The 17664-nt window shown below is 42.4% G+C and overlaps 1 protein-coding gene across 3 annotated transcripts in view; it reads left to right on the top strand.

Moving 5' to 3' along the window:
* The window catches only part of wwp2 (WW domain containing E3 ubiquitin protein ligase 2), a 59742-nt gene that overhangs the window by 11547 nt on the left and 30531 nt on the right, over positions 1 to 17664 (top strand). For all 3 annotated transcript variants that reach the window (XM_074631681.1, XM_074631682.1, XM_074631683.1), the window contains 4 exons: positions 4997 to 5075; positions 7726 to 7889; positions 9558 to 9801; positions 10134 to 10223. In XM_074631681.1, the coding sequence (XP_074487782.1) occupies positions 4997 to 5075; positions 7726 to 7889; positions 9558 to 9801; positions 10134 to 10223 (577 nt within the window). The remainder of the gene's footprint in view (positions 1 to 4996; positions 5076 to 7725; positions 7890 to 9557; positions 9802 to 10133; positions 10224 to 17664) is intronic.

Here is a 17664-nt window from a genome sequence, read left to right on the forward strand (position 1 = left end):
CAGAGCCCACAGTGTATTCTGCTGAATGAACACAGGGCCAGCATTAAGGGCCAAGGCCTGCCACAGCATGGGCTGCATAAATGTGTCTCTTTGTGACCGTTTAGATATGGAGAGGTTAAGAGGAGTTGTATTATGCATGTTTGTGTGTGTGTGTGCATGCTGTTGTACCACAAGGACAGCAAGATCAGAACATTTCTGTAAAGAGGGGATGTTTTGCAACTCCTCACCGATGAAGAAGGCTAGGGTTTATGATTAGATTTAAATTAGGATAATATGAGTTTTTAATGGATGTGCCTGTGTAGGATGAGCAGTATGTAGGATTTGGCGGTATCTAGTGGTGAGGTTGCAGATTGCAACCACCTGGAGCCTCTGTCGGCTGTCAGTGTTGCAGACTTTAGTGACTTTTGGAATTAGTGCTGCTGGCTGCTTTCACTGGAAAAGAATTGGCAACACTGGGCTGGGTTTTTCAGTTGGATAATTTTTTTAATCTAACGCACTCTTGCTGGTTTCTTAAGATCACCAACCCTAACTTTAAAGTGGGGCTAGGCTAGTATATTTTTGGCATCATTGGGCAAAAAATCCATAATAACCTTTCAGCATATTGTAATTCAAGTGTTCTGAGAGAAAACTAGACTTCTGCACCTCCTCATGGCTCTGTTTTCAGACTTTAGAAAATCTAGCCTGTGACGGGAGACTTTGACCAATCACAGGTCATCTCAGAGGGAGAGAGCGTTCCTATTGGCTGTGCTCTGGCTGGTGGGCGGTGCTTGGTATTTCCTCAACAGATCTCAACATGGCTGCCGTGTCACAAATTTTCGAATTTTACAGCTAAACAGTACACTACAAGATGATTCTGAAAACATTTGAGGAGAGAAATAGGCATTACAGTAACAGAATATTGTTTCATATTTGATCAGCGCTGCCTAGTTTGACCATTTGATCGGAGTTCACGAGTGATTGACTCGTGGCTCTCGTAGACGGCAGATGGACGGCAGACTCCAGATCAGCTCTGACTGCTTGTTTTCCTCCGGTCTGTGAAATCCCGCAGATGCCGTTAGGAGCACCGGAGGACACAGAGGCACATGATTTTTTTTAGATTACCTGTCTCATGCACTACTATCAGGATATAGTGACCGTTTTATAAAAATAACTTTTAATAATCATATTTGCTGTGTATTGTGTATTTCTTGAAATGTGGAACTGTTCCTTTAAAAGTACATTAAGGAAGTCTGGTACATAAGAGAATGAACATAGTAAATGGGATGACCTCACAATGCAGTTCAACAAATGTTGTGCAGGTCAAAGGTTAAAATACAATGAATGTGAGAGCCCCACCTACCTCCCATTTTTTTTTACACGGCCTGTTATTTGTAGTTCCCTCAAGACTCTGTTGACGCACACACACACACACACACACACACACACACACACACACACACACACACAATCACAGACACACATAATCACAGACATCGGGCGTGCTTTTGTCTAATTTGTTTCTGAGAATTGCGTAATTTAGCCTCATTGCTTGCAACTCAGTAGTACAATCGCCTCCTGTGATCCCGAAACGGTGTGCATGGTAGCGGGGAGGGAGGGGTTTCCTCTCCTGGCTTGCAGGGGCAGGGATGACAGAGGTTGTGTGTATGTGTGTATACGTGTGTGTTTTGGGGGGAGGAGAGGTTAGTGAACAGAGGGCTGAAGTGTGCCCTCATAACCAGGGTTTTAAGTTGAGGCACTTCTCTTTGTATGTGTGTGTGTTTTATGGTCTCACGAGTGCAGATACAGGCATGTGCTTTTGAGCTTGTGTGTTCGTTGTGCGTTCGTGGGTGTGCATGTACATGTGTTTTGCATTCTGCAGTGTGTGTGCAGGCATATGTGGGCTGCCTGAATATATAAAGTGTATAAAGGTGGAAGTGTGTTGCCTTCTGGTGGTGTTGAGGAGCTCTGTGTTCTCGCTCTGAACGCACCTCTGTTAGTTTGGAAGTTTTACTCATTTCCCCTGGCAGCTTTTCTGACACGTGCACGCACACACACACACACACACACACACACACACACTCGTACATAGCGGGCTTCATAAACAAACCCTTGTATTGAAAGATGGGAGGAAACAGAAGCCAGAGCAGAACGATTTCAACTCTGGGAATATTGGGACACTTTGTAAATGTTAGATGCGCACGCACGCACGCACACACACACACACTCCATGTATACACAACTTCCGATCCCACAGAAGCAGTGGCCACATGTACACAGCAGCACAGACACACTTAGTCACTGGTCTATCTGCGTGGATAGTCTAACACTCATCATCGTGAACTCATCATGCTAGACTTTGTACATTAAAGCCACAGTTGGTAACTTCAATGGGGCGGTTGTGGCTCAGAGGGTAGAGCAGCGCCCACCAATCGGAAGGTCGGTGGTTTGATTCCCGGCTCTTGCGGTCCAAATGTCGATGTGTCCTTGAGCAAGGCTTAACCCCTTCGGTGTGTGAATGAGTATTTAGATTAGATCCTGATGGGCAGGTTGGCACCTTGCATGGTAGCCTCTGCCATCAGTGTATGAATGTGTGTGTGAATGGATGAATGCTGACATGTAGTGTAAAGCGCTTTGAGTGGACGGAAGACTAGAAAAGCGCTATATAAATGCAAGTCCATTTACCATTTAATAAAAATAACTTTTTGTAATATTTGCTCAAACTGTTCAGTAGCACATGAGACCCATAATCTGTGAAAAAGTCAGGTTCCTTTGTTTCCTCTTGGTGCTCCTAACGACATTTGCAAGATTCCACCATGCTCGAAGAAAAACAACCAATGAGAGCAGATTAGTCTAACGCAGTCATTCACTGCTCGTGAATTCTGATCAAACTGTCAAGCTAGGCAGCGAGATATGAATCAATATTCTGTTACTGTAATGCCTATTTCTGGCCTCAGATGTTTTCAGAAACATCTTGTAGTGTAGTGTTTAGCTGTAAAATTAGAAAGTTTGTGACCTGGCTGCCATGTTGAAAACAGTTGAGGAAATTCCAAGCACCGCCCAGCAGCCGGAGCACAGCCAATAGGAACGCTCTCTCTGAAATGACCTGTGATTGGCCAAAGTCTCCCGTCATGGTCTAGATATTCTAAAGCCTGAAAACAAATAACAATATGCTGAAATGTTATTAGGGAATATTTGCTCAATGATTCCAAAAACGTTCTGCCTACTGAAGCTTTAATTGATTCATCTAAATAGAAAAATATCAACAGATTCTTAGATGGTGAAAATCTTCATCTCCCCCCCTCGGAGAACTGTGGTTACACAAGTAACCTAAAGCTTCCACAGCAGCTGCTGAACTGAAATGACTGTTTTCTTTAGTGTAGTTTATTTGCTGAGATTTTTTTATGCCTTAAGGTAGTCCCTCCTATTTTACACACATACATACACACACTCACTTGTACATGCACACAGACACACACACACACCAGACCAGTAATTAGACCTGTGTCATTAAGAGGGAGGGGTGATGAACTCAGTGAGCAGGCTATGACACAATAGTTTCTCCTCAAGACCACTGTTTATTTTTCTGTATGTCCATCGGCTCTGCTCACAAGAAACCCTTTCATTGCTACAAAACAGACTCTGTGTGTGTGTTGTGTGGGTGTGTGTGGGTGTGTGTATGAGATTACCTGTTTGCTTTACTTAAGATAGCAGAATATATATGTGTGTAAATATGGATACTGTTTGAGGCTGTCCTGCCTCCGGCGTGAGTGTCTTACACGTAGGAAGGTGCAGTGTTTGTGTGTGTAAAGGAGAAAGTGAGTGTTAATGAAAAGCATGTTATAGGCTTGTGGTTTTCAGTCACTTTTAAGACTGAGCATATAGTCACACATTCCCTCACACCACCAAGACCGCATGCCACTACACACACACACATAGACACACCAGTACAGACTACACAGTCCGTACAAGGATGAATGGTCTCTATTAAACCACCAACTGTACACATGGCCACATGTTTCAGGTCTATATGGATTTGATTATTCAGGAAAAGTGGCCCGAGCCTCACTATGAGAACTTTCTCATTTTCTACACCGCTCTGGAGAGGACCAATAAGGTTACTGGTCCTCTCCAGATACATACAGAGGTCTGTAATGTTCAAAGTGTGACAGTATAATGTGATGATAGAACCTCTAGGGAGAGACTGGAACTAACGCTGGTGTTAGGGAAACTCATTTTGTTGCTGAGGGAGCTTTAGTGTTGAATTCTTTTAAAGTTTCAGCCAGTGTAGCAGCTGGAGACATCATTGTTAAAAACAAATTTAGAATCTACTGACGGGTTTTTTTTTTTTTTTTTTCTGGCAAAGTGTTTCAGAGTATGAAATACTAAATGCTAATTTCTCTCCTGACGTTCCCTGTGTGGACAAAGCGTAACACATCTGAATCTAGAGTTGCATTGTGGGTAATGTAGGCACCTTAACTTTCCATTGTGAGTCCAACAATGTGATAGGAGTAATGCTAAATCAATGCAATACTCTTCTAAGATGTAATTTTTCCTTTTGTTTCCTCAGCTTTTATGTATATTGTTTATCAGCTTGTTCCAACTCCTCATACTTCATCATATCTATTTGGAATTTCAAACCCAAGACTCCATGTTTTGTATCATATATACAGTAGATAGGGCTATATACATAGATGTGTTTAGCATTCTTTCCGGCACATTTCCCCAAAATTCCACCTGATATATTTGGGGTATTTGGAAACATCGGGATCTCCGTTACTCAAATTCAAATTCAATGGGGCTTTTTTGGCATTAAAATGTTTTAGGAACAATGCGGCCAAAGCATCAATATACAACAGTATAAAAGTACACAATAAACTGGCTAATGCATGTGACTAAATATCTTAAACTTTTACTCAGTCCGTCTCTTTGCTCTCTTTCTCTCCCCCTCGATTGACAGCTCGTTGTTAATAGCTGGTCGTCCATGTCTTTACCATGAAGATGTTCTGTGTCTTTGCAGAGATACTGCAGTCAGACAGACCCAACCTGAGGAGGACACAGAGTGAGGAGACTCCCAGTGCAGCTGGACCTAATAGCAGGTCAACACACACACACACACACACACACACACACACACACACACACACACACACACACACACACACACAGACTCTCTAAGCACGGTTTGAAATTGAGATACAGCCCCCTTGATGCTGCAGATTGGATGTAATATGAGCGTAGAAAGACCAATGAATGAAAATGTGTTTCATTTCTAAATGTATTTAGTATTTTAGTATACCCTCATATTGCCCACATTATTCTGGGTGAACATTAAATGATGTATACAAGTAGATGTGTACATGGATATTATTGGCTGAAAAGTGAAAGTATTTTGCTCCAAGAGCTGGAAATACCAGACAAGTCATCAGTTACAACTAAGCAGGCCTCTCAATTGGCTTGTCTTTTTACATGTGACTTTTGCTACACTTCTGCCGTGGCAGAGATCTACAAAAAAAACTGCAGATCCAGGCTCTTGGAGCAAAATACTTTGAGTTTTCAGCCAATGATAAATTAGGGGTGTCACGATTCGATTTGACTTTCGATTTAAGGTCACAATTGGATTTTTGATTTAAACACGTTAGGCAGACACAATGTTAGACTAAGACTAGAGCCTTGATTTTTAAAGATCAACAGATCATTGGTTTTATGCCCTGACAACTACTGTCATTTACACTTTCAAATTCTTATTTAAAAAGAGAGGCTACATGGTATATATATATATGGGTATGTACTGTATGTGTGTTATTTGCAGATCCGTTCATCCAATCGACTTCACATTTGACAGGTGTATTGCTGGAGACCCAAGAACATGCAGTTTCGAATTTGGTGCAATTTGGACACGCGACACGTTCAATATTAATAAACTTTAAATAAACAAGCAAGCAGCAGCGGAGGAGGGGTTTCAGGGCTCTGCAGACATGTCGTCCACAGCGGGCAGACCGCGGCTCCGCGCTCCAAACAGGCACGAGCCCCCGACAACTCTGCAAGCAGCAATACCGGGAGCCAAGCAATCTTTCCAAACGGCTACAGCTCATTGAGTGATGTTCATTTTACAACTGAGCCAGGTGCGGTTCTAGGGGGGGGAGGGGGCAGAGGGGGCCAGTGCCCCTGTAATATTAAGCCTGGACCCCCCCTTTGGCCCCCCTAATTGTTTAGATTTTTCACCCCACGTCCGTCGTCTGACTACGTATTGATAACACGGCGCTAATACACCAAAATGAACTAAATGGGTTTTATTTCTGTAAAAAGGCAAACAACGGGCAAGTAATGTAATCGGTGTGTGTCCGACCACCGTGTAACACCGACCACCGCGGCTAGTCTACTAGGCAGCCCACAAAAAACTGACTGGGTTGTGTTATTTCACAGTTTGTGGTTGGTAGGCTCTCCAGATATCCAAATGTATGTGTACAAGTTTTTCATATGTCCCCTTTAAACCATTGACAAACACAGACACACACATACTGAAAACCAGCTTTTTAGTTCACTACACTGCTGATCTCTGCAGATGTTGTGGTATAATAATAAGAATAGCACTATAATAGACACGTATAACCTTTTGTTTTGTTTGCAAAGTGCTTATGTGAAAAACAGAAAACCCAAGGCATAATTGTAATCAAAATAAATGAAAGAAAGAAAAGAAAAGGATCGAGTGAAGGAAGCCTGTGCCAGTATGGTTGACTGAAGCACTTATGCAGAGTGCCAGCATGTTATTCCCCCCCTGAATGTGGTTTCAGACGCTGCTCTCACCGGCTAGAATGGTAGTGGGATAATAAATAGTGGTGCAGGCTGCATTTATTTCAAAGCTTTGCGGCTGGGACGCATGGGGTCGGATGGTATTTCCCTCTAAACATTGTAGGGGGGCATTAAGCGCAGTTCAGCCAAGAGTCCAGACCGCTGCTGTCATGGAGAAGCAGTCAACATCTCCATCCAGTTGTGTACGAGCAGACTGAAGAGGAGAGGTGATTTCTGTCGTTCCCCCCCCCCCCCCATGACAAGGAGCTCGGTGCCCAGGCATAAACACATTCGTAATGATATTTATACACACACCAAGTGTCAATGTCAAATGGTTGCTTCCTTCCTCTGCTGCTGTTTCTTCTTATTGTGGCGGATAAACACAGCGCAGCCCCTAATCCGGTTTGCTGTTGATGGCTGTCCAAGCTCTTCCTCAGCATTCCTTGGTCCTGGGGAGGGAAAAGCCAACATGTTTTTCTTTGTATAAAAGTTCTTGTCGGAAAAGCAAAGTTATATTTAGTGTTAGGAAAATATGAGGTCGTTCAGAGAACAAAAGTAGGCGACACCAACACCTCTGTGTGCTCTGGTTTTGCCCGTGTACACGCTGGTACATGTGCCAGGTCTATTCCCCTGAGTCAGGAACAACAATAGTGCTAATCATAAGTTGTCAAAACAAAGCTGTGAGGTGATCCACAGGAGGGGCATACGAAAGACAGTCAAAGAACGAGAAGAGCACAACATACGCACTCATTCTTTCCCCATACAGTAAGTGAACAAATGTTGTTTCTTTGTCATCTCTTTCCTCTGTCTCATCACATCTCCCTCCCTCCCTCCCTCCCTCCCTCCCTCCCTCCCTCCCTTCCGCCTTTTCTCATCTCCTTTTCTTTCATTTTTTCTCTCTCTCTCTCTCTCTCTCTCTCTCTCTCTCTGTGTGCTTCTCTTTCTTTCTTTTCACAGAAGTAACAGGCACTCAGTGGGGGGTTCGCAGAACAGCTCCCCAGGGTGCACCGGAGGGGTCTCTCTGACTAACGGGGAGCTGAATGAGGAGCAGATCTCCGGGCCGGTCTCATCCGGTCGCCATCGTTCCTCCAAGAGTCATGTCAGCCCTGGAAGCAGCGCAGGTATGGGAAACAAATCTGCTAACCTTGTTATTGTGTTACACTGTGTGTTGACCTTAACGGGATTTATATGTTTATGTTTGTAGAATAACTGATTTTGATGTTAAATGGGTAGATGCTGCTGATAGTAATTTACACAGATATTCTGTATCTTTAAAAGGTCAAAAAAAGACGTTCTGGCTGCCGCATAGTAAAAAAATAACCACATTATGTAGCGTCAGGGTCTACAATAGTTTTGCCTTAATGATTGCTTCACAAATAGCTGAATTCTCAGTACTTCTCAGTACTACTGCAGTACTCCTTCAAAATCTGTAATCAGAATCAGCTGAAGGTAAGGTCTTCCAGTCCGTTATGAATGTTCTATTATCTCTCTTCTCTTTTGCTCTTATGCACATCCACACAGACTGGCAGGCATACGCAACATATACACTGGAATGCAACCTACGCTAACACCAAATCAATTGCAATTGATTTTGACTTTTGTAATTGTCTTTCATTGCGTGTTAAAATGTGTTTGTGTCGTCTATAACATTGAGTTTTCCGTGAACTGCACACTACATGTACATATAGTTATATTAATGATCTTTTGTCTTGCAAAGAAGTGATGATAATAACAAAATTAATCAAATTAATTTTAGTCTGCAACATTTGCAAGTAACTAAAGTAAAACTGAAATTACTCCATTTGATCGATAATCACGTGACAGCCGGCTGAGAAGGCAGAACTATTGAGTTGATGAGCTTGAATTATTGATATGATATAAATGACAGTTTGAGCGGGTGATTCCGACTCGATCGGCTGGGTCATTTCACCAGAGACGACTCATCGTTTTGCTGGTCACATCGTCCACTGGTGATACAGGGGGGGTTACAGAGTGATGTTTCTTTATCTGACAAACGAGCATGTTAACCAGACCACATCCAGAGGTTTCGTTCTGACCTTTTTGTCAAGTTACTTACGGAAACATTGATTAGCTACAGCTGAAATAATCTGCTGCCGGAAGGTTTTTGTTTTGTTGTTTTTTTTGTCAGCGTCAGATAAAAATGAGAAGCTGTTACCTTTGCTAATTAAAACGTATGAGGAGAGATGAAAGGTTTGATAAGAGATTTGTTTAGGTCAGAGCCCAGATAATTTGGGTATTTTGTTAAATGGGAATTGGATCCAAAACAAAGCTGCCCACTGGTTCTGACCTAATCCTAATTAAAAAGCATTAAGCCACATAGACAGTATCCACACAAACTATATTGTCTATATTTAATAAACTATAACACTGATTTTATCTGTGTGATTCGTAAGGGATAATTAACAGCAAGCAGCTGGTCATTGTTGTAAAATAAACCCCGACAGGGTGATGCAGGACCCCAACGCAAAGCGCCCTGAAGAGGTTTATTTCACAACAATGACCCGCTAACTGTACATTATCCTACTTATTACACAGCTACTTACTGAAGAAATCAATAATTTGACACAAACACGGTTCTCCAGAGTCCGACATCAGAACTGCGTCCATAGCAACGGTCTGTTATACAAAGCAACAGACCGTAGAGCGCTGTGATTGACTGAATCGAGTATTCAACAAAGCCGTGTAATAATGCATTTATATCCCATGTAAAGGAACAGGAACGTCATTTTTGCATCCATTTTTCCTCTCTCTCGTCCCTCTCCTCTCAGACAAAGTTGAGTTGACGTCTAACGGGCTGGAGAGTAGTCGTGGGGGCGTGGCCCGTCACACACCTCCTCCATCCTCCCCGTCGGGACGATCCCCAGCTGCCAGCAGCAGCAGCGGTAGCCCCTCTCCAGGTCAGGACGCCCTGGGTCCGGTCGCGCCGGCGGGGCCCACCCCCAACGCCACCGCCGGCACCGAGCAGGCCGGCAACAGCACCACAGAGCCCACTACAGACTCGCTCCCGGCAGGGTAAGAACGAGCGCATGCAAAGAGAAAGTGCATCACTACATCTCACAGTCAGACCACTAGTTGAAGCAGCACCAAGGACATATTTAGAGAGCTGGTGTTTCCTCTGGGCTCATGATATAAGTGCTCCTCTCTGTCACTGTTACCCAATGAGCAGGTAGTGTGGGACACTTCCTCTGCTCTCAAAATAATCACAATAATTGTGTATTGGGGAGATGTGTTGTTTGTTTTAATTACATTCATTATGAAATCTTGAAAAATAGGCGCTTTTAATATTTTCTTAAAGTGTGAATTGTAGAAGCAAATGTAATACTTGTCTCTTTCTCTGTGTGTAGCTGGGAGCAGAGGGTGTTGCCTCATGGCAGAGTGTACTATGTCGACCACAACACCAAAACAACAACCTGGGAGAGACCACTTCCACCAGGGTACGCCTCTTACATTTTTATATGTGCTTTCTCTGTTGACGCATTGATTGTTTGACACACATTAGGGTCAGACAAGGTTAGGCTCGTCTGGCATAGCCAGACTTATCTCCACAGCGCTGTGTCAGCGCTAAAGAAATGTCTGGCTGCACCCATTATCATTCTGGTGGAGGAAAAGCTGGCATGGCCATTTTCAAAGGGTTCCCTTGACCTCTGACCTCAATATATGTGAATAGAAATGGGTTAAATATGGGTACCCACGAGTCTCCCCTTTACAGACATGCCCACTTTATGATAATCACATGCAGTTTTGGGAAAAAAACAAGTCGTTTTTTGTATGCGGTACAAATGTGTTATTTTCACCTATTCTAAAATTATGTATTTGAATATTTCTGCATACTGGGGTCCCTAAACAGTCTTGAATTACATAAATTGGGTATCACTGTAAAGGTGAGACTCATGTGAATCCAATGAGCCCAACTGTATTCATGTGTGATGATGTTAGTCCCCATAGTGACTTTTTTTAGTCAGATTTTATACATATGGTACAAATGGTGTGTCTTTATACTATAAGAGTTTTACTAAAATCATATTTGAAAAAAGTATTGCAATGTATCACCTTGCTTCCAGTATCGCAATATATTGAATCATTACCCCGGTGTCATGATACATATCGTATCGCCAGATTCTTGCCAATACACAGCCCTCCCTAGTGGTTCACATTATTGGACATGTGCAGATAAAGTAGAGAAATGTGTCCAGAGGAATGTTCATGTTCAGCTCCAGTTTGGTCAGCTGCCAGACCAAGCCTTGTTTCTTGTTTGTTTGTTTTAAGAATGTACATTCTCAGTTATAACTACATACATTGCAATTGGCCCTAAATCACCCAGTTTGAATTTAGTGTTTGTGCTAAGACATCATAATGAGAACACAGTTTTTCTCCCTCTCAATGTGGACAGCATTACGAGAGCAGTGTACCCGTGCCAGAGTCCAGCCCTTTTATGACTTTTTTACTTGCACCCATTATTTATTGATTTTCACAGAGTGTGTGACTCGGTGACAGAGGGAAAGAGAGGCTGTTTTTAGGAAAAGGTCACACCCCCTTCTCCCCAAACCTCCCCCCCATCTCAGTTTTTCCATACAAGGAACGAGAGCGCGGGGGCCCAGAGAACAAAAGTCCTTTCTTAGAGCCACATGTACTTCCATCCACCACTGTGTTGGCTGCAGGCCGCCGTGGCACTTCAGAGGATCAATTAGCAAGCTAATGCCGGGCTAGTGCTCCAGATGTACACACCAGGAACTGTTTAGAGGCTGGGGGGAGTTAGGCAATCGAGGTTTGGAAGCTGAAATAATGAAAGCCATCCGAAGTCGGACTGAGGAGATCTTCTGAGCCACGCTGCTCTTCATCCGATCTACTGTAGAGTTTGTAACTGGTGATGCATCACAAAGTTCTGTCGGGTACTGTAAGTCGCAGGACGTCATAACACACTTTCTTTCAGTCGAGCAGTAGAAGGGCCTCTGAAATTCAAACTGATGCTGTGTTTACATTAAGCCGTACTTGTCAGCATTGCATGATGTCTGTCAACCACAATGTTACGATTCCTTTTTGTGATTTTTGACAGTGTTATTTAGACAACGTTAAACAACAGAACCTAGACTGTGAAGCAACATTTTGTGTTTATATTAAATCTTGCATTTTAAAACAAACATCACATGGTTACATTTTGACTCAACAATTTATTTTTAAATGGTTAGAGTTAATGAGAAATCGCAGCATAGAATGGCAACAGCTGTACCTAGCCTACATGTAGCAGCAGTAAGCTCTTTCTTATGTACAACTTAATCAAAGCTGTGAGCAATATTGTATCAATCAGGACTGCAGTGTCTCTCATTCAGTCCGGTTGCTGGTGACTTTCTAGTGGTGGCAGAGTGCGTTAATGTAGCTGTGTGTTCCTGTGCGACAAGAATGTTTTTGTGTTTGATCCTGACCCTGAGATGCTTAACAAACCCCAGTTTTGCTAGGGCTATCATCATGAGCCAGCTCAGGCTCCAACCACCAAAGGGCATCAAGGGATGTTCTCAGAGACTTTGGTTTAATTTCTGCCTGTCCCGTATCCCGGCAACCTCCTGAGAATATACTTTGTGTCCTGAAATAGTGTGTGTCTGATTTAAGATGCACTTTCATCAGTAAAGTGGGTAAAAGCAATATGCCATCGCAGACGGAGACAACAGACGGCAAGAAAAAAGCAGCACAAAGAGTTTCCTAAAAGTGTTGAGAACATTTTCTTTGCAAAATAAAGTTTAACGGAAACACTAGCAATACGTCTGCGATACCAAACTTACAATAATCAGAATGGAGAGTAAAACATACTGCAAAAATGGCACAAAAACTGTCAAAAAGCACAATCAATCATTCACTGCGGTACACTACAAAGTATTTTCATTTTGACAGAATTATATTGAACCTGCGGGATCGCCGGTGATCCCGATTACTGTCTTTAAAAGGCTGTAGAGGGCTCAGTCTTAAAGCTAGAGTGACTATAAAACCTAAGGAATCTATTGGTACCTACCATGTCATGCCAACTTGTCAGGAAAGAGGCTAAATGACGCTCCAAAATTAGGCTATAGTTTGTCATTTTAACATGACAAACTTAAGCCCAACAGACAACAACAGCTGTCAGTGTGTCAGTGTGCTGACTTGACTATGACTTGCCCCAAACTGCATGCGATTATCATAAAGTGGGCATGTCTGTAAAGGGGAGACAAATTTTCATTTACATATCTTGAGGTCAGAGGTCAAGGGACCCCTTTGACAATGGCCATTGCCAAAATAAAGCATAAGTTTGGAGCGTTATTTAGCCTCCTTCGCGACAGGCTAATATGACATGGTTGGTACTAAAGGATTCATTAGGGTTTTTTTTTTCTAGCTTTAAAAAACTGAGCCCACTACAACATAAAAAGCATGTTAACTTTGACAGTCCTAATTTAGAGCCATCCTGTGACAAGATACGACTTTACTTCAAATCTTAAAACTATATGTATGTCTCTCAGCAGTGGAATATCAGTGAGTAGTAAACTCAAGTGTCATAGACACGACAAGCAGAGTCTTATAGCAGATATCTCAGTTTCATTTAGTCAACACATGTCAAACCCCAATCCAAATAGAAAATGGGATAGAGACAGAAGATAGGAGCTCATAGTGATTGTTGTCAGCCAACATGGTGATAAATAATCAGTGGACTGTCCAACAGAACATAAAGGATGTACTGTATAATCTTAATCTGGACAGTTTATGGTGAGGAGACTTTTCACTTCTCGTTCCAAGAAATACATGGAGTAGATAGTTAATGACATGACTGGTACGAAGAGTTAAAGTCGGATAGCAGAACTAAGTAGAGACTCTCAGACGGGCTGTTGCGGGCTCTGGGATTTTCCCTGGCTCCAGTAAATAACTAGCTAGTGCTAATATCAGAGAGGGAACAGTATTTTTCTTGCCTTTTAAAGGAAGCTCGGAGGCATAGTGGTCAGAGAGAGACTATCCCTCAACCAAATAACTCCCTGTGTTGGCAATCATCGTCGCTGGTGAAGTGTCCTTGAGCAAGATATTGAAACCTACCAGCTCCTGGGGTGCTGTCGTGTCGCCAAGCCTGACTTCTGATCACAAAAGAAAATGTATTTTCCCCTCAGAAGACAATTTATTCAAATCCTCACATCAGCTTATCTAGTCAACTGTTGTTTCTGAACTGAAATCTTCAGGGTGATTATGTCAACCATGCGGGCACCATTGCTAAATATGTTGGTGCTACGCTGAAAAGGCCTCAGCAAAGAGGAGTTTTAGACCCTATAAATACAATTTATAGTATATATACAATATATACATACAGTTATCAAGAACATTACCATTTTTATGGCTTTACAGAGTGTTGCTCAAACACACTGTCCAAAACATTAAAAAAAAGCATTTTGATTTATTGCGATTTTTGTTAACTTTTTTAACACTAGACTATGGGAAAAAGATTAATCATAAACTTCTAGGGACTTTTACTTTGGAAAATCTCTAAATGAATACAGTAAAATGTTTGATTTTCGGCATGTATGTAGTCAGATGTACTGAAGTCAAATATATCAGTCATTGTCCATCACAAACTAGTGGTATTTTCTGTTTAATTTATAAGGGACATGTAAAGTTTTATACTTCTGGTGAATATAATCCAATCAATCTTATTTCTATAGATGTATATACAGTTCCCTTTGTTAACACCTTTTTTTGAAAACCGGATGTAGTCATACATGTATACTTCTGCTAACCTCTCAAAGTCCGTCGAACTGTATTTATTCAAGTTTCTTGCCAAAAACTAAATTTTAGGAGATGACATTTGAACACATCACGATAATGTTGCAATATACGAATTTACTGAGTAGAGCTTGTACGCATCATAACGCATCAAACTCAATGGAACCTCCGTTAATGGTAGCTTAGTAGCTCCATTATTTAGCCAAGCAGGACTGTGCTGCCTACCGGCTGCTAACAGCTAACAGCTGACATTACTAGCTCTCCTTCTGCCGATTTCAACGCTGATTTGTTGTTCACAATGTAGCATTATCAAGGAACAAATAGGGTGCGTCCCCTCAGTCCACGCTGTTGAACATTTTCTCCCATCACTCCGGTCCCAAACAAACTGAAACATGATACAGCATGCGTATGGCGTTGCGTCATTGTGCGTGTGTTATTGACGGAAAGCATCAATAAGAGGAATCACAGAGGCATGCGATGCCAAGGAATCAGACAACTAGCAACCGCTTCTCAGTGGGAACAGATTCTCTAGTCCCATCCCTAGCGTGTTATTTGTCCACCAAAGTGGCAGATGGCCCTGGATCTCATTATCTCCTGGCGGAAATAATAATATAAACATTAGTCGTGCCAGAAAACTCACGCATGGTTTAAGAGTTGTTTTTAGAGAAGTTGGAGTTAGTTCACTGTATTATACTGTAAGTGTGTGGAGAGAGTAGAACTATGAATGTATGTTGTGTGTGTGTTTGCACTTCTGTGCAGATTCCCATCTGTCATGAAATCTCTAAGGACGTTTTCACATTAGGTACGATTGATCCGTACCGTGCCCGAGTACGATTACCCCCCCTCCCCGCTCCCTCTCCGTTCAGCTTTCACATTAGTAAAGTTGTTCCGTACCCTAGTACACTTGCGTCATCACCCACATGTATTTGTTTATGTTGAGATCAGCTGTTCTAGTGGCAGAGCATCATAAAACACTTCATTCAAACTTCACAGAAACAAAATAAAACTCATCCGAACCGTCGTTGTTAGTCTTTCAAACAATCACCAACTCTGGTTTGGTTGAATTAAACTCTTGATGTTTAAAATGTGAATGTGATGTGAAAATATGCCGGCTCTACATTGTTTCCCCCCCGCTGTCTCTCTCTCTCTCTGCTTGCTGAGCGGCTCTCGTTTTTTCGGAGGTAGACTATTAAATTAGCTATATAAAATAATAAACAATGCCCGACCCCATCTACCTACTATTGTTTATATTTTAAGGAACCTCTCGCCTGCCTTCCTGCTTTGTCACCCACGGCCGTGCAGTTCAGAGGATGAGGTCGGCGCGTGCCGCGCGCAGATACAGACATAGATATGAAACAGTTTTATATGTATACAGATTTTGGAGGAGATCGGCGGCGTTGAAAAAAGTAAGATGCTGACTGCTAACGTTACTTGCGTTTAATAGGGGTCTACTTCCGTGTTTTGGTACGGCTGGCTTTCACACCTGATGCGAACCGTACCCGAGTACACATGAACCGTACTCCAGACCACCTTTTCAAGTGGACTCGGGCACGGACCGACGAACCGTGCCCGAGTACGGTACGGAGCGTTCACACTAATCAATCGAACTGGACTTTGGGGTCAAGTGTACTCGGATCCGGGCCCGGGTCCCTGATGTGAAAGCACCATAAATGTATGCAACATCATAAAGTCAGGAAATTTTGAATATCTATATCTTGACTGATTTTAAGTTCACCGTCTCACGCATCCATTGCAATAGCCGGCTTATTGCAATAGACTTCAGAAAAACACTGAACAAACCAGAGTGGAAGAAGGTCACAGAGATACCGCCCTCCAGCTTGTTCTGAAAGGTCTAAAAAAACGTCATTGAGTATTATCATTGGTGCTACAGTGGAAGCGCTGTCATAGTCTGTCTCTCTGTGTGTGTGTGTGTGTGTGTGTGTGTGTATATCTGCGTGTATCTGCACAGTGTGGTTTTGTTAGCATACGGAAGTTGATGCTGTTTTCTCCTCCAAATTCTGTAGCGCTGAAGTCAGAGATATGAGAATAGCAGCAGAACAGCAGTCCGTCCTGCTGAGCCCAGGGAACTGGCCCGTGTGTGCAGAGCCATGTTCGTTTGTGTGTTGCTGTGGACTGTCTATATCTCAGAGTCCAGACCCCCCCCCCCCCCCCCCCCCCCCCCCCCCCATCTCAGGGGAAGAACAGGGTATACATAGACATCTGAGTAATGCTGCTGGCAGGCACTGACACACATACACACACAACACAGCATATGGTTATTGTCACTCTGGAACCTGGCGTCTCCCATTGTTTTCCCTCATTGTAATTGAGGGCTGGCATAATCTTTAAAGTGAATAAACTGTTTGATGACGTCTGAGGCTGAGCCAAACCAGTGATAACACCACAAAATAAAAAAAATGTCAGATAAAGTTGGGGACCTGCTGTGTGAATATCCACAAACATTATTCTGTCCCTGTAACATTGATTCTCTGGAGCTGTAGAACAAGTTTACACGTTTAGCACTGATCATGTGCAAGTTTGGGAATTTTTGTTTTACATGCACATGTCCTTAGAAAGTATGGAAACTCGATAACTAGTAACATTTAAAGTGGCAATCTCAAAGATTTTCATTTAAATAAATGTCTGTTGAAGCTTCAGTAGGCAGTATATTGTTGGCATCATTAGTGTCCAGCGTTGCATACTGTAATATTTTACCGGAAATTGCACACTATTGGTTTCATACTAAGGTTTCGGACACACTAAATTATCTCACATATTGTTTTAGCGTACTAAATAGCATGTTAGTGTGGAATTTCGGACGCAACCTTTCTATTTCTTTCTATTATTTTTCTACGCTCGTGTGTCAACAAAAAGACTCCAGACTGCTAAACTCTGAGCACAATTACATTGTTTGCATTCAAATATAAATTCTAAATCTACAGTACTTTACTCTTTAAAGCCCAAATTGGTGTGAAAATGTGTTGGTATCTGTTTTATGCTACTAATGTCAGTAATCTACACCTCAGGGGTGGTTTGGTTTAACCATTTTATCAGCATAATCTATCCTTTCTTTCCCCTCCTCTGGTTTTCCTTCTCCATGTCTTTCCTGCTTCTTTACATCGTTACTCTTTTATCCCTTCTTCCCTCCCT

Source organism: Sebastes fasciatus, chromosome 4 (assembly GCF_043250625.1).
Source record: "Sebastes fasciatus isolate fSebFas1 chromosome 4, fSebFas1.pri, whole genome shotgun sequence".
Taxonomy (NCBI): Eukaryota; Metazoa; Chordata; class Actinopteri; order Perciformes; family Sebastidae; genus Sebastes; species Sebastes fasciatus.